Here is a 26,761-nt window from a genome sequence, read left to right as displayed (position 1 = left end):
TAGAAATACACGTTATAACATGATGTAAATGCTCATTCCAGGTCAAATTTTCATCTATATATACTCCTAGAAATTTTGAATTCATTTTCTTTTCTAATGGGATATCATCAATGTTAATATGTATCAACGTATCTTCATTATGAGAATAAACTTTGAAATGAATAAAATGAGTCTTTTTTATATTCAAAGAAAGTTTATTAGACTTAAACCAATTTGATACTTTACTAATTTCAATGTTTAAAGTGTCATTAAAAATCTTAAGATCTTTATGAGAATAAAATATATTCGTATCATCAGCAAATAGAACAAAAGAGAGAAGAGAGGATGTATTTATGATATCATTAACATAAAGAAGGAATAATAATGGGCCTAGAATTGAGCCTTGAGGAACACCACATTTAATTAAAAGGGGGTCAGATTCACAACCATTAAAAATAACATATTGTCTTCTATTAGTTAGATAATCTTTAAAGGGGAAGGCTAGTAACTGATAAGTGGGAATCAGTGGAAATGCTGGGAGATGATTGTTCCAATCCTTATGGGATTCATTTAAGAGTTCATTGTATATCTATTGTTGTGTGAAAATGATTTGCTTCAGAATGGTCTCATATTCAAGTAATGTGCAGTTTAATGCTTCCAGGTTAGCGTCCCTGGTCAGTGACGGTGCATTTCCATTGATTCCCACTGATCAGTTACTAGCCTTCCCCTTTAAGCCATAAAAGTGCTTGTCCTCGAATACCATAATGACTAAGTTTGGTGAGTAAAATAGAATGATCAAGAGTATCGAATGCTTTACTCAAATCGCAAAATATACCTGCAACATGTTCTTTGTTTGCAAAAGCACTCGTAATTTTGTCATAAATTTGTATTAGTGCTAAATCAGTTGAATAATTTTTTCCGAAACCATATTGATTGGGAATAAGTAAATCATACTTATTAATAAATTTAAGAAGTCTATTATAAACAATTTTTTCTAAGATTTTGGATATACTAGACAATAAAGAAATAGGACGATAATTGCTAATTTCATAAGGATCATCTTTTTTATGTACAGGATTAACTTTCGCCATTTTCAGCAGGTCAGGGAAAATACCTTGTGATAAAGAAAGATTAAATATATAAGTTAATGGTTCTGCGAGTGGATAAACTATTTCTTTCAATAACATCATACTTATTTTATCAGAACCACAAGATTTAGAGCTATTTAAAGATTTAGTGATACTAATAATTTCACTGGGGCTTGTTGGATTAAAATAAATAGACTCTTGATTTTGGTCCAAAAGATAATCTGTAAAATGAGCAGAAGTATTGCTAATTTTAGTAGCAAGTTCCGGACCGATATTAACGAAAAATAGCATACATATTGGGATCATTTATTTTAATACCGTTTAATGTGATATCATCCGTTGGCGGAGAATCAGGCTTTTTACCTAGGACCTCTTTAATAATTTTCCATGTTGCATTAATATTCGAAGAAACCTTTTTCATTCTATCAGAAAAATATAATCTGCGGGATAAACGAATCAATTTTGTCAATTTATTTCGATAAACTTTATACATATTCAAATTAAATTCAGTTGGGTTACGAATGTGTAACTTATACAAAAAATTACGAGTGTTTATGGATTTCAAAATACCTTTTGTAATCCAAGGATTTCTTGGTTTATTTCAATTACTTTTTATTCTGCATAAAGGAATATTATTTTCATAATGATACAATAATTTATCATTAAAACATTTATATGCCAAATTAACATTGTTAATACTATAAATATCTGTCCATTCCTCTAAAAATAAATTCTGTTTCAATAATTCCACATTACGTTTTGACTCTTTATAATACCATATTCTATCATGTAATTTATTACGACCCACTTTACATTCACAAATTGAAAATATTGGTAAATGATCAGAAACTTCAGAACATAATATAACCCCCATAATTGTATCATTATACACATTCGAAAATATATTATCAATCTGAGTTGACGAGTGTGGATTTATCCTGGTGGGTTTATTGATAATCGACATAAAACCATATGAATACATTAAATGCATAAAATTAAGGGAATTATTGTTATCGGATGTGGGGGAAAAGTTAATGTTGAAATCACCAAAAATAAAAACATGTTTACTTTCATTACCTATCTTATGGAGATATAAATCCAATTCATCACAAAATAATTCACAATTCAGATCAGGAGGTCGATAAATTAAACCTATAATAACGTTTTTAGCGATTGGGTTCTCAATTTCAATAAATAACTTTTCTGCATATCTTAACGTGATTTCAGAACGGATTTTGAACTGTAAATTTTGCGCAATATAAAACGCAACACCCCCACCCCTTTTTCCTTGACGATCAGCCCTAACTAATTTATGATTGGGTAAATTAAAGATATCTGGGGAGTTTTGATGTAACCAAGTTTCACTTATTCCAATAACAGAAAATTCAAAATTGTTTAAAGAGTGCAAAAGATTTTCCAAATATTCAAAATTTTTATTCAAACTCCTAGAGTTTGTACATTATGACTGCGTGTGTGTGAAGATGGGGAATTCCCTGTACTCACACATGTAGAAAGCCAATCACAGCGTCAGATTGCCTCACACCTGCTAAACGTCATGATGATGTCATGTATACATATGGCCGTCCCACCACATTTTCTGCATGTACGTATCAGTGTGCGCACACACACACACACACATACACATACAACATGCGGTGCTATAGCAGGAGTGCACTGAAGAAAATATGTGTGTTTGGCGCATCGAGTTTTACAATCTCGGAAGGTGATAGCACAGGCGAAGTAAAGCTTTACCTGGGGACATTTTGCTTTACCTCGCTATAACAGGTTTGATTGGCTATGTTTTTCTTTGTTTGGAAGTCACAAAATTTATCTCGTTATAGCAGTTATTTCGTTATAGTAGATCTCGCTATAAGAGTAGCATTTTACATAGACTTGTGTGGAAGGAAATTTGGGACCGGGAAAATTTCCTCGTAATAACCGATATCTCGTTATAGCAGTGTTCGTTATACCCAGTTTCCCCTGTATTTTGTAACAAAAAATAAAAAAAATAATATTTTGTATTAGTAATGACAAGTTTTGGATCTAATTTAGATTTTTACAGAGATGCTTAGATTGTTTTAGTTGTTAAACATAAAGATGAAATGTGTGTGGATTACAATTATGTTTGTTGTTGTTGCTGCTGTTTTTAACACCTAGTCTAGTAGACTAGTAGTCCCCGACTAGGGCCTATAGGCCCTAGACACCTTAGCACTCGACTTGACCATGTTGGTGAACAGATAATGAACTGCATGTCACAAAACAGATGTATGGATTGAAAATGGAAACAGCTCAGTTCCACCTCCAAACTCCCCGATTCCGTCGATCAGTGTTGTGCTGCCATGACCATGTTTATGCGGCTAGGACCGCTGAACTTTGCGTAGTCAAGCAAGGCCGCCATGGGGAGCTGCCGGGTATCCGTACGTACCACACTCTAGCTCGATCTACTAGCAGCTGCTCAGCTCAGCTAGCTGAGCTCATCACTCGTGCGTGCGCTTCTACGCTCTTTGTTACGTCACCGCCAACCTGCGCAGCTAGGATGCGCACAAACATAACTGAGGAACGTCCTTAAATTATAAACAGACTGTATGTACAGAGATGCCAACTAGTACGGATTTCCCGTAATTGTTACGGGAAATGATCACGATTACGGGAGTACGGAATATCGCCTAAAAATCACGGTTTTTGGAAATTCCGATAATGCCCCATCGCCTATGCAGCAAGCGCTACATCCATGCGGTAGGCTTCCCCGCCTCTCCCCGGCGCGCCCTGGGCCGGAAGCGCGAGCGGCCCCGGCGCAGCGAGCCCTGACGCCCGAAGTTATTATCCCTGCAATTACATTATACTAGCACACTAGACACTGTACATGTTTCATTCTCCAGCCGGCCCGCGTTGCCTGGTTGCCCGCATTTGTGTGTGTCTGTGTCTGTGTACTCGACGTGTGTGTGTTCGTAGTTTCCATTATAGAAAAGTGTAAAAATTTGAAAGAAAAAAATTTGAAAAAGAAAAATTGCGCACACGCAATTTCGCGCGTGTGAATCCCTGTCGCCTACGGACCCTAGATGTTTCCATCGATCGCCATGGGATCCCCATGTGTGGCCGGCTTGGGAGCGTGAGTACACGTAGTACTGTAGCTTAGCTACATTAGCCAGCTGCCACTATAGACAGTAGAACCTATCCTATTTCGTTTTGAGTCGGGGTAGAAGCGCTCCGTTGTGCAATGTCTGCTTCTTTTTCTCTATTTCTTCCGTTTTTCCCTTGCCTCCCAAGAACGAAATGATTTTTAGAGTGTTGTGTGTGTTTTTGTAAAGTTATTGCATCATTTTCTGCAAGGAAGAGGTGAGTTTCTGTTCGTGTATTGTCTATTGATGATGTGCACAGCAGTATGTGCAGGTGAAAAGTGTTCGAACTTTCTTTCCCGAATATCGTGGAAACTCGATGTGTTTCTAGGCCTATAAAAGGAGATCTCATATAACAGAATACTTATAACAAACTATTTTCGGGTCAAAATGAATTAATTTCCCTTGTTTTGTATCGTTTATTGACGATCTCGAGGATCTCGTCGTAATACCGAATTTCCAATGTGTATTAACGTTAGATTTAATTTTAGCGTAGCTTTCGGTGCTGCAAACTTTTGCTAGGGCCTAATCTTGCTACAAAACTTATCGTTCTATTTCTGTTGTTTCTCACACCTCGTTTGGTACGATTTCTTCCATTTTATATCACTTTATCCGTTCCCTTTATGCTTTTAAATATTTAAACGTAATTCTTTCAAGTGTCTCGCACTGTTATTTTTGTACCGGCGATTTCTCCGCTCTCCTGCAATACTTTTTCGAATCGAAGCGACGTGTGTTGTCTTTTCTAAATATTTGTGTTGTTGGGAGGTGTTGATACTTTGTATTTGTTATACTTATTTATTTTCCTCGGTGTTTATCTCGAGGGACTATGCATGTTTCTTAATGTTAATAGGAAAAGGCTAAAATGATCTGAGTGATGTCTGATGGTGATGATGAAACTATACTGGTACAAAAAGACGTCTTACTGTGAATGCTGACCGTACGTGCTGTTCGTTTTATTTCACTTTCCCTCTTATTCTTCTTTCCCCCTTACTCTTCTTTCCCCTCCAAAGAATGATAAAAAAAAAAGAAATTACATACACTTCACAACAAAAAGATCCACGATCTACCAACCTTCGTAAAGTTAAATCTAAATGTTCAATATCAGCAAAGAATCATGGGAAAGCACGAATGACAATAAATTAGTGCGAAGAGATTGTGAAATACTGAATAAACGCAGTCTCTTCGGCTCGAAGAAACTTGACACCCCACCCCTCTCCCCTTAGTGGAAATTTCCACAAAAGCAGGTGCCACACCCAGGTGCGTGCCAGACGAAAGAATGCGCGCACTGGAATAAACAGCGTGTAAATATCCTGGAAATATCGATCGAAGAACCAGCTCATTAGTTGAATTAAAGGAATCATTGCAAAGATATCGTGATTCTATAGCTTTTCTTTTGGCGCATAGTAGGAAACATCAAACAGTCGAATATAGTGTACTTAATCGAATATCCTATGTTCCCTGAACAATAAAAAAGGATCGATTAATCAGTCAATTGAAAATGCAATCACAGAAATACTTAAAAGGTCTCGTATGCCCAGACATATTCACTATGATTAGGTCCAATGACTGATGCAGTCATCACCTGGTTAGACAGCAAAATCATGACAACTAATTTCAGTTCACGCTCATCATAACTGCTTATTACTTTTCAAAGTTTTGGCTATCAACATTCGTTCGTAGGTGTTTTTTGTTTGTTTGTTTTGTATGTTTTTCCTCGTGAAAGACGTAATGACTTTTTCGTATCGATTGTAAACTCCATGTTTACCGTAAACAAGCCATTCAGCTCAGCTATGGCGCATTCGATCCATCGAACTTGCAGTAACCTCTTAGGCAGGAGCACATAGGTATTTCCCTTAAACTTGAAAGTGATACCACGTGTTTGCACATTGGCGCAACCACACACAGCGCGGCATTTTTGCTATCATTGTTATAGCAGAGTTTCCGATTCCAGTTAGGGTAAAAGAAATTGGAATACTTCGGAAAATATTGATGTTTAAAATCCAGTGAAATGAAAAAGCCTGAAAACAACGCGTGATTATGTTTTATAGTAAACAATAGTTGGAAACACCGAAGAGAGTTTTGCATTCGCGCACACAGAAGCTTTCTTGAGAAGATGAAAGCATTCCCCCTCCCCTGCTAGATAGTGGAAGCTTCCATAACCAGCCCAGCAAGTTTCTGGAGGTACATACATGCACTTGTACACATGTATGCATTGCGAGAAAGCAATCAATCAACGCTGAACATTGCGTAGTTTGGATTCTTTATCGTGCTGGTGTTCAGCTCGATACTTCGGCATGTGTCGTAATGTTTTGTTTAGAGCCTGTAGGCCTCATAAGTCGACGAGTTTAATTCAAAATAGCAAAAAGAGGGAGATGGAGAAATTACGGATTCTGGTGGAAAAATACGGATTTTGGAGCTGCTGAGTCCGGATTTGTGCTTCCAAAGGTTGGCATCTCTGTATGTAAATATTAAATACAAATTATTTTCATCTGGAAATTTTACAGAGGGCAAACAGCCACATAATGAAATCAGAGCACTATTAGATCTTTTCTGATCTTTATAAATCTCCCCTGAGTTCTCACTGTATTAAAAGCCCTTCTTCAAATAGACTTCAGTTAAAGGGTCAAGTCCATTTCCTAAGTTTACAACATTAATCTTGACATGCTACACAATGTTCTTAACTTTCAAGGAAATTTCTTCAATTAATGTTTAGTTAGTTATGTACATGTTCCAAGTTGTTTAGCATACCAATCCACATAACTGACTTCCAGTTTATCTTTACCTTCAGTTGTTCATGCCTGGACAGAAATACCATATCAGTCTGGAAATGGAAATGCCACAATCACCGGTCAATGAGCAAAGTGGTGAGTCTCAAATCTTTGCGTATCAGGTTCTTGTTTACCTATCAAAAGGGAAATAACGCTCCATGTCAAGTTTGCTTGAATAGTGATTTACTAAAGTACAGGGAAACAGATATGTGAACATGCCAGTACTATGATCCTCAAAACCCAAGAAAAGATATGGATTTCGATGAGTCACATTTTGTCATGAAACAATAGATATCACAGTCTCTCCCCTCATTGGTTTGTTCACAAAATGTAAATAAAAACAAAGTCTTGTCAATAGTTATACAACTTTTAACCACCTCCTCCTCTCAGTTAGATCTTTATTGCTAAGTCATTTCAACACCAGAATAATTTGATGAGAAATACATGATCTTATCCTTTCTGGTGTGCTGTACTTCTACCAAAATTTCCATGATTCAGCACAAGAACTGATCACCAGTTGTTCTTATGTTGTTCGTAACTTTACAAACAGCTTTGTGAAACACCCCCCTCAGATGTGATTTTTTTTATACCCCCACCCAGACATAGCGTGTATGGGGGTATCTAGGAATCACTCTGAGGTCGGGTGGCCAGTTGGTCGGTCAGGTGGGCGGTCAGTCGGTCCATTGCAAAAACATGTGGATCGAACTCCTCTCTCATTTTTTTTAGCAATTGACCCCAAATTTGGCTTGTGTGACTGCTATCAAAGGTAGATGTCCAAGACACCTTTTTCGTTAGTATCGCATAATGTGTTGCCGTGGCAACATCATATTTTCATTAAAAATTGTGGATTGAACTACTCTCTCTTTTTTTGAGCAATTATCCTCAAATTTGGCATGTGTGACCGCTATCAAAGGAAGATGTGCAAGACACCTTTTTCTTTATTATTGCATAATGCATTGCCATGGCAACAGCAATTTTTTTTTTTTAAAATCTTACCAAATGCTGTGAATCAAACTTCTCTCTCAGTTTTAGAACAATCCAGGTGAAATTTGGGATATACCTGGATATATAATCAATGTAATGTGTAGTTGTGCAGGATGCCTTTTTTTTTGTGTGTGTGAGATTAAATCTGTTGCCATGGCAACAGCAGTTTTTTGTACCAATCATAGAAAAATATGTGGATTGACCTAACTCCCTGAGTTTTTTAGTATTTGACTTGAATTTTGGCACATGTGACCACTACAGGATGAAGATGTGCAGAACACATCTTTTGTCAATGTTGAACGATGTGTTTCCATGGTAACAGCATTTTTTTACTAAAAAGCATACAAAATATGGATTCAGCTAACTCCCTCAGTCTTTGAGCATGTGGCTTGAAATATGGCACATGTGACCTCTATGGTACGTAGATGTACAAACTTAATCTTTCATCATTGTTGACAAATGTATTGCCATGGTAATAGCATATTTTGAATGAAAATCCTACAAAAATAATGTGGATTCAGTGTACTCCCTCAGTCTTTTGGTCAAGTCCACGGAAAGGTTGCATTTTATGAAAATCAAACTATTGAGTATAGATGATTAATGAAGCTTAATTAGATGATCTGGTATTGTTTACTCAAAGCAGCCTTTCACAACGGATATTTTGATACCTCATTTGTGAACATCGGTGAACGTGGAGTGGAGTTATGTCCAAAAAACCTTCATTTTTCATGAAAATTGCCAATTTTTTGCGGAATTTATGTATCATTTCTGATACACTATTATGACCATAATACAGCTTGTGTAATTCTCAGATGGCTTCTTTTCTGAATGTTCTTTGGTCATAGATTGGTTTTATGATGTTCTAGAACTTGTTCCGGCATCAGTAAATATCATTCAATCAATCTCAAAATGTGGTAGTTGATAGCGTCCCATAAGTCACGTTTTTGTGTCCCATCAGTCACACTGGTTTTCCCTATCCTGCTACTGTACCAATGAGTAGATATTCATACCACTTGGCTCAGGGTAAGCACCAACCCTTTGCTACATTCAGGAAAGAAAATATCTTTCCAGAGACTCTGTGTATAAGAATATTTCAGAACTTACTTTCCCATGTGAAAAACGGTGGTCCTCAGATGTCCCATAAGTCACGACAGCAATTTTTCATTGCTGTACGTAATGCAATGATACTTTTCAAACTAAGTATGGTGTTTTCATAAACTGTGATATGATGGATCTAACCATGAACTGAGAAAAATGCATTTGATGCAACTATTTTCTCAAAATACTGGTTTGAAATTGCCGAAAATTGTCACTTTGTCCCATAAGTCACAGTGGAATTGACCTTTTAGCATTTAGCTGGACATTTGGCACATGTGACCACTTTGGTACATACACTTTGTAGATGTGCAAACTTAATCTTTTGTCATTGTTGAAGAATGCATTGCCATGGTAACAGCATATTTTGAATGAAAATCATACAAAAATACTGTGGATTCAGTTAACTCCCTCAGTCTTTGAGCATTTGCTTTTTCCGTTATGGGACCAAAATTGTGGAATCAGTTACCTCTTCAGTTAAGGGAACTGTCATCTACAGAGTCATTCAAATCCAAACTTAAAACTTATCTGTTCCTTTCATACTGAGGACTGTAATTGCTGTATGTCATTGATATTGGATTAATATTGTATTTTTAATTGATATATGTTGTATTTTTTATTTGGTATATATTTGCTTTGTTTACCATTTTTTTTCTTTGTTGAAATGTTTGAATATGTATATGCATGTAAATATATGATATTTTTTCATTTTTGAAGCGCCATGAGCACTGAAAAGTGGACCTGTGCGCTATACAAGTAGCCACTATTATTATTATTATTATTATTATTATTATTATTATTTGGCTTGAAATGTGGCATATGTGACCACTATAGTACAAAGATGTGCAAACTTAATATTTCATCATTGTTGAACAATGCATTGCTATGGTAACAGCATATTTTCACTAAAAAGAATTCAAAAGTATTGTGGATTCAGTTAACTCCCTCAGTCTTTGAGCATTTAGCTTGAAATTTCCCACATGTGACCGCTATAGTTCATAGATGTGTAAACTTAATCTTTCGTCATTGTTGAATAATGCATTACTATGGTAACATTTACTAAAAAGCATGCAAAATATTGTGGATTCAGCTTACTCCTGCAGTTTTTGAGCATTTAGCTTGAAATTTGGCACAGGTTACCGCTATAGTACAAAGATGTGCAAACTTAATCTTTTGTCATTGTTGAACAATGTGTTGTCATGGTAACAGCATATTTTGATTGAAAATCATACAAATATACTGTGAATTTAGTTAACTCCCCCAGTCTTTGAACATTTTGGCTTGAAATTTGGCACATGTGACCGCTATAGTACATAGATGTGCAAGCTTATTTTTTTCGTCATTGTTGAACAATGCATTGCTATGGTCACAGCATATTTTGAATGAAAATCATACAAAAATTTTGGTTCAGCTAACTCAGTTTTTTTTAGCATTTGGCTTCAAATTTGGCACATGTGACCTCTATATTACCTAGATGTGTAAAATTTATCTTTTGTCATTGTTGAAAAATGTTGCAATTATGGTAACAGCATATTTTGAATGAAAATCATGCAATAATGTGAATTCAACTACAGTAACTCCCTCAGCTTTTGAACATTTGACTTGAGATTTGGCACATGTGACGGCTATGATTTATAGTTGTGCAAACTTCATTTTTTGTTAAATGTCAAACATTGTGTTGCCATGGTAACAGCATTTTTTAATGAAAATCATAGAAATTGTTGATTTACTTATTTTGCTCCCTCAGGTTTTGAGCACTTGACTTGAGATATGGCACATGTGGCTATCAGTGAGCAAAATATACATTGCCCTGGTAACTATTTTTTCTTCAATAAAAAGCATACAAAGTGATTGCTGGTTGAGCTGATCCCTCAGTGTTAGGTTGGGGTATTAATCACACTGAGTGATATGCTATGCCTCCGCCGGAAGGGTGCCAGACACATTATTCTTTAACTGCATTGTCAGATTTTCTGAATACAGTGTACATGTCAGGTATTTGTACCGATGTGATGGAAAATGGAAATGGACACCATGCCACCCCCACCCCATGGAAGCTCTTAAATCTGCTCCCCACCTCCCAAGTTTGCTATGTTCTCAGCAGTCTGCAAGAATGCGTAAAAGGTGAACTTGCCATATTCAGGTGAGCATGAGGCCCTGGATCTTGGAATTGAGGTGGAAAGACCTGGTGCACACTTTTAGTGAATTTTGTTAATTTTTGCGTGTGCACACACACACAAACACAAATAAATCTCTTGAAAATTCTGGGGGGTGAAGGAGGGCAACTGACGCAGTAACACTCTCGTGCCCGTTACAGTAAAGCAACTCCCCTTTCCTATCACTTACACCATTATCAGGACACCCTGTAAAATTACCCTCTCTTAATTGGTCATCAGCCTTCTTCCCCTACTATGAGTCTTGTGAGCCTCTTTTACATAGGGGTGAACTCGTGGGCTTTTTTTTAGCTCACCTGACCCGAAGGCTTAAGTGAGCTATTGCTATACTCTTCGTCCGGCGTCTGTCGTGTGTCGTGCGTAAACTTTTTACATATTCATCTTCTTCTTGAGAACTCCATGACAGATTTTCACCAAACTTGGCAGGTACCATCCCTAGGGGGATAAGGTCTCAATTTGTTGAAGTGGGCACCGTATCCCACCTGGGGGGGGGGGGGGGCCGCAGAGGGGCCCACACTCCCCAAAATTCAGGAGTCTTAAAAAATCTTCTTCTCTAGAACCAGAAGTGATAGAGCTAAGTTGATACTATGAGTAAGTACATTGATGACTGTAGTTTCAAGTTTGTTCATAGTGGAATCAGGGATGCCCCCCTTGGGGCCCAGGGGAGGGGGGTTTGGAGGGATCCTAATGGGGACCAAATTGTACATTTTCATCTTTTTCTTGAAAATGCCATAATGAATTTTCACCAAACTTGGCAGGTAGTGTCCCTTGGGGGAAAGAATCTCATTCCCATCAAATGGGCACCATGCCCCACCTGGGGGGCCCCAGGGGGCCTAAATTGGGACCTAAATTGTGAATTTTCATCTGTTTCTTGATTACCCCATGATGAATTTTTACCATACTTGGAAGGTAGCATCCCTAGGGGGATAGAATCTCAATTCCATCAAATGCACACCATGCCCCTCCTGAGGGGGGGGGGGGGGGGGGGGGGGGGCAGGGAATCTTCAAAGATTTTCTCTGGAACCAGAAGTGATTGAGCTAAGTTAACTATGAGTTAGTACATTGATGACTGTAGTTTCAAGTTTGTTCATGGTGGAATCAGGGGTGCCCCCCTTGGACCAGGGGAGGGGGGTTTGGAAGGATCCTAATGGGGCTCAAATTGTACATATCTATCTTTTTCTTGATACCCCCATGATGAATTTTCACCAAACTTGGCAGGTAGCATCCCTAGGGGAATAGAATCTCAATTCCATCAAATGGGCACCATGCCCCCCCCCCCCCACTAAGGAATCGTTAAAGGGAACGTAAACCCAAAGAGCAATGTGGATTAAGTGAAAGCAGCAACATTATTAGAACACATCAGTGAAAGTTTGAGAAAAATCGGACAATCGATGCAAAAGTTATGAATTTTTAAAGTTTTGGTGTTGGAACTGCTGGATGAGGAGACTACTAGAGGATATGACGTATGAGTGGACAACAATACAAAGAAAATATAAAGGATATTCCACAAAAATTCACTTTTCTAGAATTATGAAAGAGCAGTGGACCAACCGCTTTCAGAAAACAGGGGGAATAATTGCTACCCTTAACATATGTCAATATCAAGTTGATGGAATTTGTAATTTTCATGAAAAATTGATTTTTGTAGTATTTTCTTTATATTTTCTTGATATTGTAGTCCACTCATATGTCATAACCTCTAGTAGTCTCCTCATCCAGCGGTTCCAACACCAAAACTTTAAAAATTCATAACTTTTGCATCGATTGTCCGATTTTCTTCAAACTTTCACTGATGTGTTCTACTGATGTTGCTGCTTTCACTCAATCCACATTGTTCTTGGGGTTTACCTTCCCTTTAAAGATTTTCTCCAGAACCAGAAATGATTGAGCTAAGTTAATACCATGAGTGAGTATATTGATGACTGTTGTTTCAAGTTTGTTCATTTCAGAATCAGGGGTGTCCTCCTCCTCCCCCCCCCCCCCCCCCTTGGGACCCAAGGAAGTGGGGTGGGATGGGTCCAAATGGTGATGTAAATTGTGCATGTTCATAATCATTGAAAACCCCTTGATGGATATTCACCAAACTTGACAGGTAGCATGCCAGTTCTCAAAGCTACCCTCCACCACAAGTTTCCAATGTTCTCAGGTAAGAGTCTGCAAGAATGCATGGAAGGTGAACTTGGGATACTCAGGTGAGTGCGAGACCCCCGTGTCTCTTGTTATACCCCCGCCAAACGAAGTTTGAAGGGGGTATATAGGAATCAGCGGACGGTCGGGCGGTCGGTCCGTTGCAAATCTTGCGTCGCGAACTACTTCCTCAGTTTTCAACCGATTCCCATAAAACTTGGCACAGATGTGTGCCTTGGGTTGTAGATGTGCAAGACGTATTTTTTGACAGTACCCAAAAGTACGTTGCCATGGTAACGGCATATTATGGGCAAAAATGGGTACAAATCTTGCGTCGCGAACTCCTCCCACAGTTTTTGATCAATTTTTATGAAATTAGGTACAGATGTTCATCTGAATATGTTAATGTGCAAGACACATATTTCCGCAGTGGCAAAAAGTGCGTTGCCATGGTAATGGCATGTTATTGGTAAAATATAGGGCAAAATGCTTCATGGCAAAACTGCTTCATCAGTGTTCTTCCAATTCTCATGGAATTCATATTGAATGTTTGTCTTAGGATATAGGTCAGCATGACACATTTCTTGACAGTGACAAAAAGTATGTTGCCATGGTAACAGCTCACATATTATGAGCCAAAATGATGGAAAATTTTGTGTTGCAAACTACTTCCTCAGTTTTTGCCCAATTTCCATGAAACTTTGTACAGATGTGTGCCTTTGGTTGCAGATGTGCAAGACGCATTTTTTGACAGTACCCGAAAGTACGTTGCCATGGTAACGGCATATTAATGGCAGAAGATCAAGGAAAGATCTTGCGGATTTAACTACTTCCTCAGTTTTTTGACCAAAGCTTATGAAATGTGGCACACACCTTGATCTTGGTGGGAAGATGTGGAAGACATATTTTTCGGACGTGTCGGAAGCTGCGTTGCCATGGTAACGGCATATTAATGGCGGAAGATCAAGGAAAGATCTTGTGGATTGAACTACTTCCTCAGTTTTTGACAAAAGCTTATGAAATGTGGCACGCACAATAGTCTTGGTGGGAAGATGTGCAAGACATATTTTTCGGACGTGTCGAAAGCTGCGTTGCCATGGTAATGGCATTTAAATGGCAGAAGATCAAGGAAAGATCATTCCTTGGGTAAGACTGTCGTCACGGGGCGGGGGTATTAATCACCTTAAGTGATATTTCTAGTTTTGTTTTGTTTTTTGGGGGAGGATTTTGTTTTGTTTTGTTTTTGTTTTTGTTTTTTTGCCTGGTGTCGATTTCATTGGTTTTATTTGCCCAGTGTAGAACCCATGGACTGTGTGACATGTGGGCCTATTTTACTTGATGTTGAACTCATTGGCCTTGTTCACATAGTGTTTAACTCATGGGCTTTATGACTTGTGGGCTGTAGTGGACTGTATGAATCGTGTGTGTCGGTCTCATGACGTGCACCCAAATAATCAATGCCCTCATGCTGTCACTTCCCCTCCATGCTCCATGTAAGCGTAGAGATTTTATAAGTTTGATCTCAATTAATGCCCTCTTAGGCCAAAATAAGGAATCATCTCAAACTATTCTGTTGGACTACATAAAAGTGAGGTACCCCATTTCTATCTTTAATTGAATTCAAAGTGGAAATGTGCAATTTCATCTCTGAACCTACAAGCTTCTTGTCCTGTGTATTTATACCCCTTTCAGGTAATCGTGGATGCGGATAATAGGAGCACTAAGTCGTAAAATTTCGATTACATGAACGGGAGAGGAGTAGAAAAGTGCGCATTATTTTGATGCTGCTATTATGCGCATAATTGCAGCATGAGGAGTAGATCGAGAATACATGAATGCGTTTTACGACTTATCCGCACTAACATTCCACAGTTCGGTCAAAGGTCACTCGATTTCCCGCACAACCGCTGATTGCTGAGCTTGAGCGCGCGAGAGGTGTGCATACACGTGAGGATATTCACCGCAAACATTACGTCATTATAGAGGCGTGCGCCGTAACCATGACAAATAACTCCGTCCTTCGCACCATTACATGAACGGGTGCTCGTAAAAGGAGTGCGCACTTCATGGGATATATGAACGCGATTTTGACTACTTCATCCGCATTATTTGGATGCGGATAATTGAACCGCGATTACCTGAAAGGGGTATTAGAGAACTAGAGGTACTTGCTATGCACATTTTTTCACTCTTTAAATTTAAGATACCACTTCTTTCCTCTTCCATCAGTAGGACAGGTCTTCACTCTTTTAACACATGCTTTTCATGTTCTTCCTTTCTATTTGTGATAGGAATGTTTATGGTGAAGATCCAGATGTTTTCAAAAGCTGATGAGCCTGTAGTCTTTTCATCCAGACCGGTAAGACATTCATCTTCCTGTTATACAGCAGGGTCGTCTTTTTTAGCTCACTTGAGCCTATCAAGTGAGTTATTGCGATCGCTCTTTATCCGGTGTCCGTTTTGCATGAACTTTAAACATTTTCATCTATTTTTTGAAAACCCCATAATGGATTTTCACCAAACTTTGCAGATAGCATCCCTGGGGTTAGGATCTCAAGTTGTTCAACTGGGCACCATGCCCCACCTGAGGGCCCCCGGGGACTACAAACCCCTGAAAATTAAGAAATCTTTAAAAATCTTCCTCTGTATAGGTCTAGAACAGATAAAGCTGAGTATATACTATGAGTTAGCTCACTGATGACTTGTTTCAAATTTGTTCATGGCGAATCCAGGGATGCCCACCTAGGTGCCCAGGGGAGGGGGTGGGAGGTGTCCAAATTGGGGCCTAAATTGTACATTTTCTTATTCTTTAAAACCCTATGATGGATTTTCCCCAAATTGCTGGGTAGCATTCCTTTGGGAACAGGGTTTCAAAATGTTCAAATTGGATACCATGCCCCACCTAATGGGTCCCCAAGGGGGGCCCAAACCTCCCAAATTAAGGAATACTTTAAAAGTTTTATCCTCTTCAACCAGAAGTGATAGAGCTAAATTGATTACTATCATTTAGTAAATTGATGACTGTAGTTTCAAGTTTGCTCAACATGTATCCAGGAGTCCCTCCGCCCCCCCCCCCCCCCCCCCCCTTTTGAGCCCAGGTTCGGGAGGGGGAGGGGTCAAAATTGGGGCCTTAATTGTGCATGTTCATCTTCTCCTTCAAAACAACATGATGGATTTGTACCAAACTTGGCAAGTAGCATCCCAAGGGGGATAGGATCACAATTTGCTTAAATGGGCACCATGCTCCCCCTGGAGGGCCCCAGATAGTCCCAACCTCCCCCCCCCCCCCCTTCAATTTAGGAATCTTTACAAATGTGCTTCTCTAGAACGAGAAGTGATAGAGCTAAATTACTACTATGAGTAAGTACATAGATGACTTTAATTTCAGGTTAGTTCATGGTGGATCCCCGGGTGCCCCCATGGAACCCTTGATACGAGGACCGCAGAACTCCCTAATTTAAAAAAATAAAAAATAAAAAATGTTAAAAAAAACAGAAATCCATTGGAGAGTGCACTTTAAAGAAAATTCATAGTAGCTCCAGGGGTTGGCCAGGTAATCGAAAGGGGGCAGTTTTTATGTTTAAGGGAAAGGGAAATATTTTATCATGTTATTGAACAAACAGTAGATCTCCATAGGTTATGATATAAATATACCGTACCCCATTAAATGTGCAGCGCTAATGTAACCCTACTTTCGTATCCAAGTGTCACAAATTCACCTTAACAAAATGCATCAAAATCACAGGAAATTCTTAATTGCTTATATTCAATCACAGTATGAATTTAAACCTTATTGATTGTGGGCAAGTATTGATATCAACGTCAACTTCCATGTTGTCGTGTTTCGGCGTATGCTGCTGCCTACACAATCTGAAACTGTAGTTAGCTATCTTATTTTTATGTGTGTATGAGATATTGCATGTCGTCACTCAAAACAACTCTGTCTCCGTGAGGTTTAGCAGTGTCTACTGCCTACACAATCTGAAGCTGAAATTTGTAATCTAATTTTACGCAAATAATGAGTTACCAAAAAGAGACAGTTAACTTCAGTCCCAGGCAACATGAAACATGTCGATATCAACATTTCTCAATAACGATTTGGATTAAATTTGCATTTTATTTCGTGAGTTTACACTCACAGTGAGAGCCTGCTCAACGCACGTGCAGTCATAGTGCTTCTTTGCATGTTACACGAGGGAATAAGGTCCCTCCATGCAGTCAAAAATCCAGTCTAATTCTTCTTTTGTATTGGGCATCATCGCACCACTTTATCAAATTCTGGATAATTAGATATCGTGGCTCAGTTAGAGCTGAATTTTGTTTCTGAAGAGGACTATTATCTAGTGTTTTTCAAGGTTTTCCACATTGCGGTTGCGGGATGGAAATTCCACCTACCCCACATCACACAGCTAAGTCTGTCGTGGGAGGCACTAGTTCAAGCGCCTCACAGCATACAGCTAAGTCTCTCATGGTTACAACAGTCGCCGCGCCTCATGAATCTAAGTGTTCGCTGGCTCAGCCAAAGAAAGAAGGGGACGGGAAACCCCCCAAAAACCTGGTAAACCAGGCTTGAGTAAGAAAGCCACTCCCCTAAAGAAAAGACAGAAGCAGATGTGCTGTCGCAGATGAGATGTCAGTCGTGCATTGTCCACTGTCCGTCGTGTGTCGTGCGTAACCTTTTTACATTTTCTTCTTCTTGTGAACCCCATTACCGATTTTCACCAAACTTGGCAGGTAGCATCCCTAGGTGGATAGGATCTCAATTTGTTCAAATGGGCACCATGCTCCTCTTTGGGTGCCCCCAGGGGGGCACAAACCCCCCAAAAGTAAAGGAATCTTAAAAAAAATTTCTTCTCTAGAACCAGAAGTGATTATGCTAAGTTAATACTATGAGCTAGTACATCGATGACTGTAGTTTCAAGTTTGTTCATGACGGAATCAGGGGTGCCCCCCTTGAGACCCAGGGGAGGGGAATGTGGATGGGTCCTAAAGGGGCCTAGGTTGTACATTTTCATCTCCTTCTTGAAAGCCACTTGATGAATTTTCACCAAATTTGGCAGGTAGCATCCCTAGGGGGATAGAATCTCAATTCTATCAAATGGGTACCATGCTCCTCTTGGGGTGCCCCCAGGGGGGCCCAAACCCCCCAAAATTAAGGAATCTTAAAAAAAAATTTCTTCTCTAGAACCAGAAGTGATTATGCTAAGTTAATACTATGAGCTAGTACATTGATGACTATATTTTCAAGTTTGTTCATGACGGAATCAGGGGTGCCCCCCTTGAAACCCAGGGGAGGGGGGTGTGGATGGGTCCTAAAGGGGCCTAGATTATACATTTTCATCTCCTTCTTAAAAGCCCCGTGATTTTTTTTTTACCAAACTTGGCAGGTAGCATCCCTAGGGGGATAGAATCTCAATTCCATCAAATGGGCACCATGCCCTACCTGTGGGCCTCCAGGGGGGCCCAACCCACCCCCAGTAAGGAATCTTTAAAGATTTTCTTTTAGAACCAGAAGTGATTGAGCTAAGTTAATATCATGAGTCATCAATAGATAACTGTTGTTTCACTTTTGTTCATGACGGAATCAGGGGTGCCCCCCTTGGGACCCAGGGGAGTGGGGTGGGAGGAGTCCTAAAGGGGCCCAGATTGTACATTTTCATCTTCTTGAAAACCTCATGAATAATCACCAAACTTGGCAAGTAGCATGCCAAGGGTTAAGATCTCAATTTATTCAACAGGTCACCATTGATGCTCTCCTTAGGGGCCCCTGGGGCCCAATCCCTCCCCCCCCCCCCCCATTAAGGAATATTTACATTTTTTCTTCTCTACAACCAGAAGTGATAAAGCAAAGTCACCATGAGTTTGTACATTGATGACTGTAGTTCCAAGTTTTTTCATCTACAGATCTAGGTCTGCCCCCCTTGGATGGGGGGATCCAAATGCAGACCTAAAGTGTACATTTTCATTTTCTTGCTGAAAACAACATAATGGATTTTTACCAAACTTGGCAAGTAGCATTCCTAGGGGTATAGGATCTCAATGTGTTTGAACTGGCACCATGTTTTCCTTGGGGGCCCCAGGGGGCTCAAACCTCCTAAATTAAGGAATATTCAATGATATCCTTCTCTAGAATCAGAAGTGAAGTACAGTGTAATTGGCAGGTATTTTTACCAGTGTGATGGAATATGCAAATGGACACCATGCCCCCAGCTCTCAATGCTGCCCCCCCCCCCCCCCAAGTTGCCAATGTTCTCAGGTTCGAGTCTGCAAGAATGCATGGAATGTCAACTTGTGATACTCGGGTGAGCGTGAGACCCCCAGGTCTCTTGTTCGAGTTGCGTTTAAACATGAAGTTTCTGGCAACGGGGCTCTGATTTTTATTTCTTTTTTTTAATACATATTCCTTTTTTGTGTTAAAAAAAAAAAACGATTCAGCAGTTCCTATGTGTCGTTATGATTTACAGACTTTTCCTTGTTATTTCATACAATATACATGACACGCGGAACACATTTATTTGTAATTTAAATGGTGATAATGCATACAATAATTGTGTTTTAACTTGTTTTGAATAATTTATACATTGTTTCAGAGACTGAGGTAATCTTTCTTCTTTCTTCTGTAGGCAATGCTGAGATATCGCTCTCCAATATTGAAGGTCATTGACATTTTCTGCTTGGCACCTTTCTTCATTGCTGGCTATGCTGAGGAGAAGCAAGTCCTCAATGTTGACCTGATGACTGACTATGTTGACAATGTTGTAAGTGGATTTACAATACACACAAGGTAGTTTCAAATGAAATAAGACAAAATCAATTCTCTGCAATCATAGATGGTGCTACCTGGCACTTTCCCAAAGTAGCATGATAAGTTAGATCACACTTGCTGATTGCAGAATTAATGCAATCCCCAAAGTTCTAGTTGTGGCAGTGTAGCACCACTACATTTGTCCATAGATTCATTCTGTGGATCCCAGTGAATATCCGAAATACATTTCATGTAGACAGTAATGGAGCAAATCATTAGAATTGACATGAGACAATGTTTTTTGTAGACTTTGAGAGAGTGGAGAAGGCAAGACATTAAAGGCAGGGAATCCCATTTGCATGCCTTAAATGAAGAGTTGTATAAATACAGTGGTATGTTGAAGAGAGTATCATTTTAGAAACTCCCATAAAGTATTGAAAGTGGAAGGTAACATTTAGTACATTTTTATTGACCGTTAGATTTTGAATTGAATTTTTTTCGGGGCTCACCGTAAATTCCAGTACATTACTAGGCTACCTTTGCAGACCCATGCACTGCATGTGTGTCCATTATGTATATTTTGTGAAGAAAGTTCATCAAAACTTACAAACATTTCTATATACATTCTTACCACACACTCTATATGTTATTACATCAGCTCTTATACTTTTAGATTTGTGTTTATAGATAAAAGATATAGAAGACTGCAACAAAAAGGCTTAAGTGTGGCTGACAAACAGAACTACTGAGTAGTTGAGTTTTGTGCATTATTCAAATTGTAGATAACTGTTGACTTCCAAATTTCTCAGCAGTGGCCTAAACAAGTCCCCTGAGGTTCATATTTAATGTTTTGCTGCATTGTGGGAGGTCTGTAAAAGGTATCCCCTACCTTTAAGATATGACGGATTTAATATTAAGAGCGTGCGCTCTGGTCCGACGTGCCTGCTTATCTGTTAACCAGTTCCTTCCGCAATTCTCTGATTGCCTTTAATGCCCCCAAACAAGATTCTCTTTGCCCGTTGACAGAGAGGCAGACAGGTTGGTAATCCACCTGTGTGAAGGCAGTCAAGCGGTAAATTGTATCCCCCATTCCACGGTAAACTACATGTGCCAGTGAACAATGGAAATATCGATCGGGTGCAAGGTATGAATAGAGCGTGCGCTGATGAACTCACAGAATCTTTTGTTCTACACAAAACCAGGTACCTGAATGAGGTGACTGGGGTCAGCGAACCCAGATATCTAACTGATCTCAACCTTGGTCGCTATGTACATGTTCGTACAAGTTTACAGCAGAACAAACGGAAAATTAAATCAGGAAAAAAGTACATAATACTGTGAAGTAAGAATTTTTCAAACAGAAGGAGAACAAATGCTGATAGAATAAACTCTGATCTTTTTATCAAACCCACTTTTCTTGGCATTTTAACACAAAGAAACATGAATTTAGGCCACTAAAGCAGGCACTCTTGTCTTCATTTTGGGAACCTGGTATACTAGGTTCCCGTATATCAGTTGCTCCCACGGGAACCTGGGCCCCGTTTTATCAAGATAAAGTTAGCGTTGATTGTGATATCAGTGCTAACTTTATCCAACTTGAAGTCCGCTATAACTTTAAATCAACTGTAAGTTTCCGTTTTACGAAGAGACTTAATAGTCAATTATAGTTATAGCTCATCACCATGACTTAATTATTGATTTAGTCAAAACAAAAAACACAGGACGAGGCTGGTTTCTGGTACTGTCTGCTTAAAAACAATACAATACATAAAGCAAACAAACAACAAAAACATGAATACTCATAGTACATGATTGTTTGCCACGGCCACGGAAGCATAGTCTGCTAGTGCGCTGCAGTATTATTAGCGCTACAGCCGCTGAATTAGAAGTACATTGTATGTTTGCAACATTATTTTTCTTTTTATTAAAAATTGCTCAAATAATATATCTTAGAGATCATAAGAGGAGAATGAAATTAGAACGTACATAAACCGTGCGTAAGATTAAGACTAACTTCTACTCGTTCCCATAACTGTTATAAATTGAATTATAAATATCACAATTATCAATATTTTAAATCTATTTTTCGACAAACAAAAATAATTTAAAAATTACAAATGAAAAATTGATAAATACGTATAGAAAAGATATCCGCCCATTTAAAGCATCGTGACCTATCGTACATGTCAATTTCGAGGTGGCTTTTACTTCTCGATCGGGGATCCCCCGGATCACGTGTACAGCATACAGCTTGTGCAATGTGCTTTTCGTATTGATTCCGAGTCTTGCATTTTCCGACCAAAATCTGTGCAGCATTTCAAGTATTTCCTCCAAATCTTGTTTACATGATCAATGGATGTCAACATCAGCGTCTCCGCGTCGCTTTTCTGACAGTGATAATGAGAAGAGCATTCAATGCAATGTGCTACTGAGAAGCTTGGATTTGTTGAAGGTTTCAGGGAGCAGCAGCAGAACCGGAACTTAGAAGTCCCTACTACACGTACTCATTTCTCCGTGCGTGCGTGGTCATGATTTGTTTATCTCCCTGCCGACTGGTTTCGGCAATAGTGTGGTGTTCCAACTTCCAAGCTGCACCGTTATGCGTTGATATTCTTCGCAAACTAGATCTACATGATGGACCAGACTTTCTGAAAGCTGTGGCTCTTGTTGTCATGCCTTTGAAGTCTTTAATTTCAGACCAGATGAGCAGGGCTATGGATCTTGCTTGGCCTGCGTGACAAAGTCAAAGACTCAAGCGGCCTAGGGGTAAGGTAATCATTTAGATCTATCCAGTTTCTAAAAATGATTCGTCAAGGCAACTTTCATTACGTGTCTCTTGTCTTGAATTACAAACTGTAACTATAGGCCCCTAGTTGAACAACAAAAAATGATTGTAAAACTAAATGTAGTTAAATGTCTGGCCTCTGGGCCGGGTAGGGTAAACACATGTCAGGCTTCTACTACAGTACTACTCATGTGAGTGTTCCTAGGTGTACTGAGTTAAATCCTGTGTAATTGTGATAAATTGTTAACACCGTAACTGCACTGGTTTAATTGTTTTGTACAGTACAGTAACTACTGTAACTTTCTCACATACAAATGCAATTACACATAGGCCTACTGCCTTAGCTTTAGTCTGTGAGCCACAGCCTGTGTCTCGTCGGCTTTGCTCCTCTACACAGAGGAGTGATCAAGACACACGCTGTGGCCCACAGACTAATTCTTCACGTGCATGTACATTGAGAAAAAACTCAAATAGGAACATGCTTCAGTATGCAAATGTACTCATACTTGTTCATCTATAGATTAAAATTATGCAGTCTTCTGGCTATGCGATATGCATTGTAGAGACTGCAGGCATTATTAAAATCACATGTGCAATGTAGAAAATGTTTTTTTTTTAATCTTACTGCTTGTTTTTTTCTTATTTTTCAAATAGGGGGACGGCATCTGGAGACACCAAAGCATTTCGAGCAGCGTATGGAAAATTGGGTGAATTACGATTGAAACTCAAGTCGTCAGTCCCGCTGTTGCCCTGACAGCCACTGCAACCAGAGATGTGCGTAGCGGTATCATTGAAAAATTTGGTCTTCGCAATTATGTGTGGGTAAATCAGTTGCCGGACAAGCAAAATATAAAACATGTTGTCAAGTCTGCTGCAAGAGATTTAGATACAATGTTCAAGTGGCTGGCAGATGACTTGAAGATCCATGGTGCATGTTGTGAAAGGATGATAAGAAAAATGTGCAGTAATGTGTACGCGACCTTTATGGCACTGCTTCCAGAAGGTTGCCACAGGTATGTTAATAAGTTTATATGTACCACCGGAACACGGAAACTGATATCCAAAAGGAAATTGTTGACAGCATGTCGGCACCAGATGGTGAAATCAGAGTTCTGATAGCTACCATTGCGTCTGGCCTGGGTGTTGACGTAAGCAACGTACACAGTACGGTTTTGTGTGGATGCCCAAGTGATCTAGACGATTATATCCACTTTTTAAAAGCACTCAATTTTCAGGCCTTATCAGATATACTGGTAACATGAAGAATCATGTACAGCTGTACAGCTGTACATCGTAGCTCAGATTTTTTTTTTTTTTTTAACTGAAAAATGTTACGTATATACGTGTACATGTAGCTTGTACCTTTGGGCTTTGAAAATTGTTTTTTTAGAGAATTCATATGATTGTTTTAAAACAAGAATCCACTGTTGGTGTTTTTCCTCCTTAAGGTTTGTAATGGTGAGTGGTTGGTACATTGGTTTCTGGTGTACCTAAATTGTTGCAGTTCCATGCTACATGTACAATAATTTTCTTTTTATCACTGCAATTACTGTACCTTGCTCTTATTCATAGAAGCAAATACAATGTACATTTGTACACACCTACTTTTCATGCTGTACTTTGTTTTTTAGGCGTGAATATTTTCATTTCATTGGACATGTTGATGGGTACATATCGTAATTACAAGTGATAAAATTATGGAAAAGTTGAAATATTTTAGTTCAAGGTCGTGTTTTTGTGATGTAGTGGATTACATGTACATGTACATACAGACCATGCCAAGTGGGGGTGGGCTGTGTGTTTTGGGTGTTTGGGTGGGTGTTTGAAAATTGAACTGTTATGCCGTTTGTCTGCACATGTAATTGTACATCGCATGTTCATCTGTGCATACATGTACATACAAGTGTACACATGTGTAGAGTATGTTTTTGAGTTGTACAACTACCAAGAACTTGTTTACATATACTTTCTTTACATACAAAATCATTAATGAGAAGTACATGTACAGTATGTTCTTTGGCCCATTTTGATAAAAATAAAACTAGTTCTGTTAATGCACATGAACATTTGTACCTGTAGTTTGAACTGTGTAGCAATGAATTTATTTTCTTTTTTGAACTTCGAAGCAATTTTTTTTTTTAACCAAGAATTGTTGTAAAACACAACAAATGAAAAAACAAAATCTACAGTGGGACCAGGAAGATTTCTTTCTCATAACTTGTAACCAGTTTGTGTTAATCATGTGTTTTTGATGTGTAATGAGAGTCTACTACACATGGTAATCAGACTGAAATGTGACATATCAAATTATTTCTCTGACATCAAAATTCAGAGTCAAACAGTTTACAATGTATTTTGTTTGAAATAATGCACTGTTGTTGAACAATGATCATGAACTATCATGAATATACAGTAAATGTATTGTATATTACAGTACTTGTACATGTACATGTACAAATGAAAGTGTATAATGAAGGAATTTCAAGAGCATGGAGAAACAACTCAAATATGCCTAATATTTTATCAACTATAGAACATTTGATTTCAGTTCCTTATGAGTACTTGGTGGCACAGAATATCCAACTTTAAAGACACTTATTTTGAACGTCCTTCCCTGAGTGACAACTTTTTGAACTCATTATTGACAGTTGGGAGTGGGATGCTAGCTTTGAAACTTCCTTGGTAGTTGGTACAACATTAACAGTTTTACCATCATGGCCAAATTTTTATAATGAAGGCTTAAGAAGTAATGTGATTATAAAATGTACAAATTATACATATGTTCAAATTACACTACTCGTAGTCCATTTGTTTTCACTTTGCTGTCTGAACTTACTGTACATGAAATGATGAAGACTACACAGTGTATTTAACAGTACATATATTGCACATGTACAATGTACATGTACACTGTACATTGTACATTTCAAAGTACAATAGTGATAAATTGATGTATTACCTGACCACACCTCAACACTGAAAAAAAAAATAAAGAATCTAAACTTATTTACCAATAATCAGGTGCCATAAACGTTGAAAAAAGTAAAGTCTACTACACTGTACAGCTGTATGTACAAAGTACATTGTACAATGTTTTAATTTGGATGTGATTTGTAATAGGGGGTTTAATCAAATTGCTAACATGTGAGTGTGTGTGTGTGTGTGCATGTGTTTGTGTATGTTTGTGTGTGTGTGTGCACATGTGTGTATGCATTTGTGTGTGTTGTGTGCATGGCCCACACATTTCCCAAGCATAATTTCACACTGATATCCCCCTTAAATGTTTGTGAATTTGAAACAAACAAGTTGCTCTGTCAGACTGTCTTTTGATATGAATAGGTCTACTTATTTAATAATGTATATATACATGGAGCTACTATTTTGAGCAAATACAGGTATGGTTTGCAAAAAAAAAGGAAGATATATATATATATATATATATATGCATATGCAGAAGGGCAGTTCAACCAAAACTGTTCACTTCTGTAATGCCAGAGACAAATGGACCAATATCTCTGTAGCAAAAATGCCCTTAAGCGTCTTCATCTTGGTTTACTAAATTTAGCTTTATTATCATGAAGACTAACAAACAAAAGACTGAGTGACGGGGTATCCTTACAACAGGGATATTGGTCTGATTGTCTCTGTTACAGAAATCAAAGTGAATAGTTTCGGTCTAACTGCCCAGTAGGCCCTACATGAAGTGGTAATAAAATGATAAAAGTTGTACAAACTTAGTGCAATTCTTTAAATTTAGACTGCTCTCTACTAACATATGGGAAAAGAACAAACAAAAAAGGCACTTTCTGGTTCCTTACATGTACTTCAAAACTTTGCACTACAAATTGTGTAATGTATCCCCTTCACCTCCACCACCCCTGAATATGCTTGATATCTTGTATG

The 26,761-nt window shown here is 38.6% G+C and overlaps 1 protein-coding gene and 1 pseudogene across 1 annotated transcript in view; both read left to right on the top strand.

Annotated features, from left to right (window-relative positions):
• LOC140235690 (seipin-like) overlaps positions 1 to 26,761 on the top strand; it is a 160,257-nt gene that overhangs the window by 27,892 nt on the left and 105,604 nt on the right. Inside the window, exons 3-5 of the mRNA XM_072315711.1 lie at positions 6,972 to 7,047; positions 15,620 to 15,687; positions 19,952 to 20,086. Coding sequence (XP_072171812.1) covers positions 6,972 to 7,047; positions 15,620 to 15,687; positions 19,952 to 20,086 — 279 coding nt within the window. The remainder of the gene's footprint in view (positions 1 to 6,971; positions 7,048 to 15,619; positions 15,688 to 19,951; positions 20,087 to 26,761) is intronic.
• On the top strand, positions 22,987 to 25,634 carry LOC140232521 (ATP-dependent DNA helicase RecQ-like; annotated as a pseudogene).

The sequence above is a fragment of the Diadema setosum genome, chromosome 1 (genome assembly GCF_964275005.1).
Source record: "Diadema setosum chromosome 1, eeDiaSeto1, whole genome shotgun sequence".
Classification (NCBI taxonomy): Eukaryota; Metazoa; Echinodermata; class Echinoidea; order Diadematoida; family Diadematidae; genus Diadema; species Diadema setosum.
The sequence above is the reverse complement of the archived record's forward strand: the minus strand, read 5'-3'. Positions and strand labels throughout refer to the sequence as shown.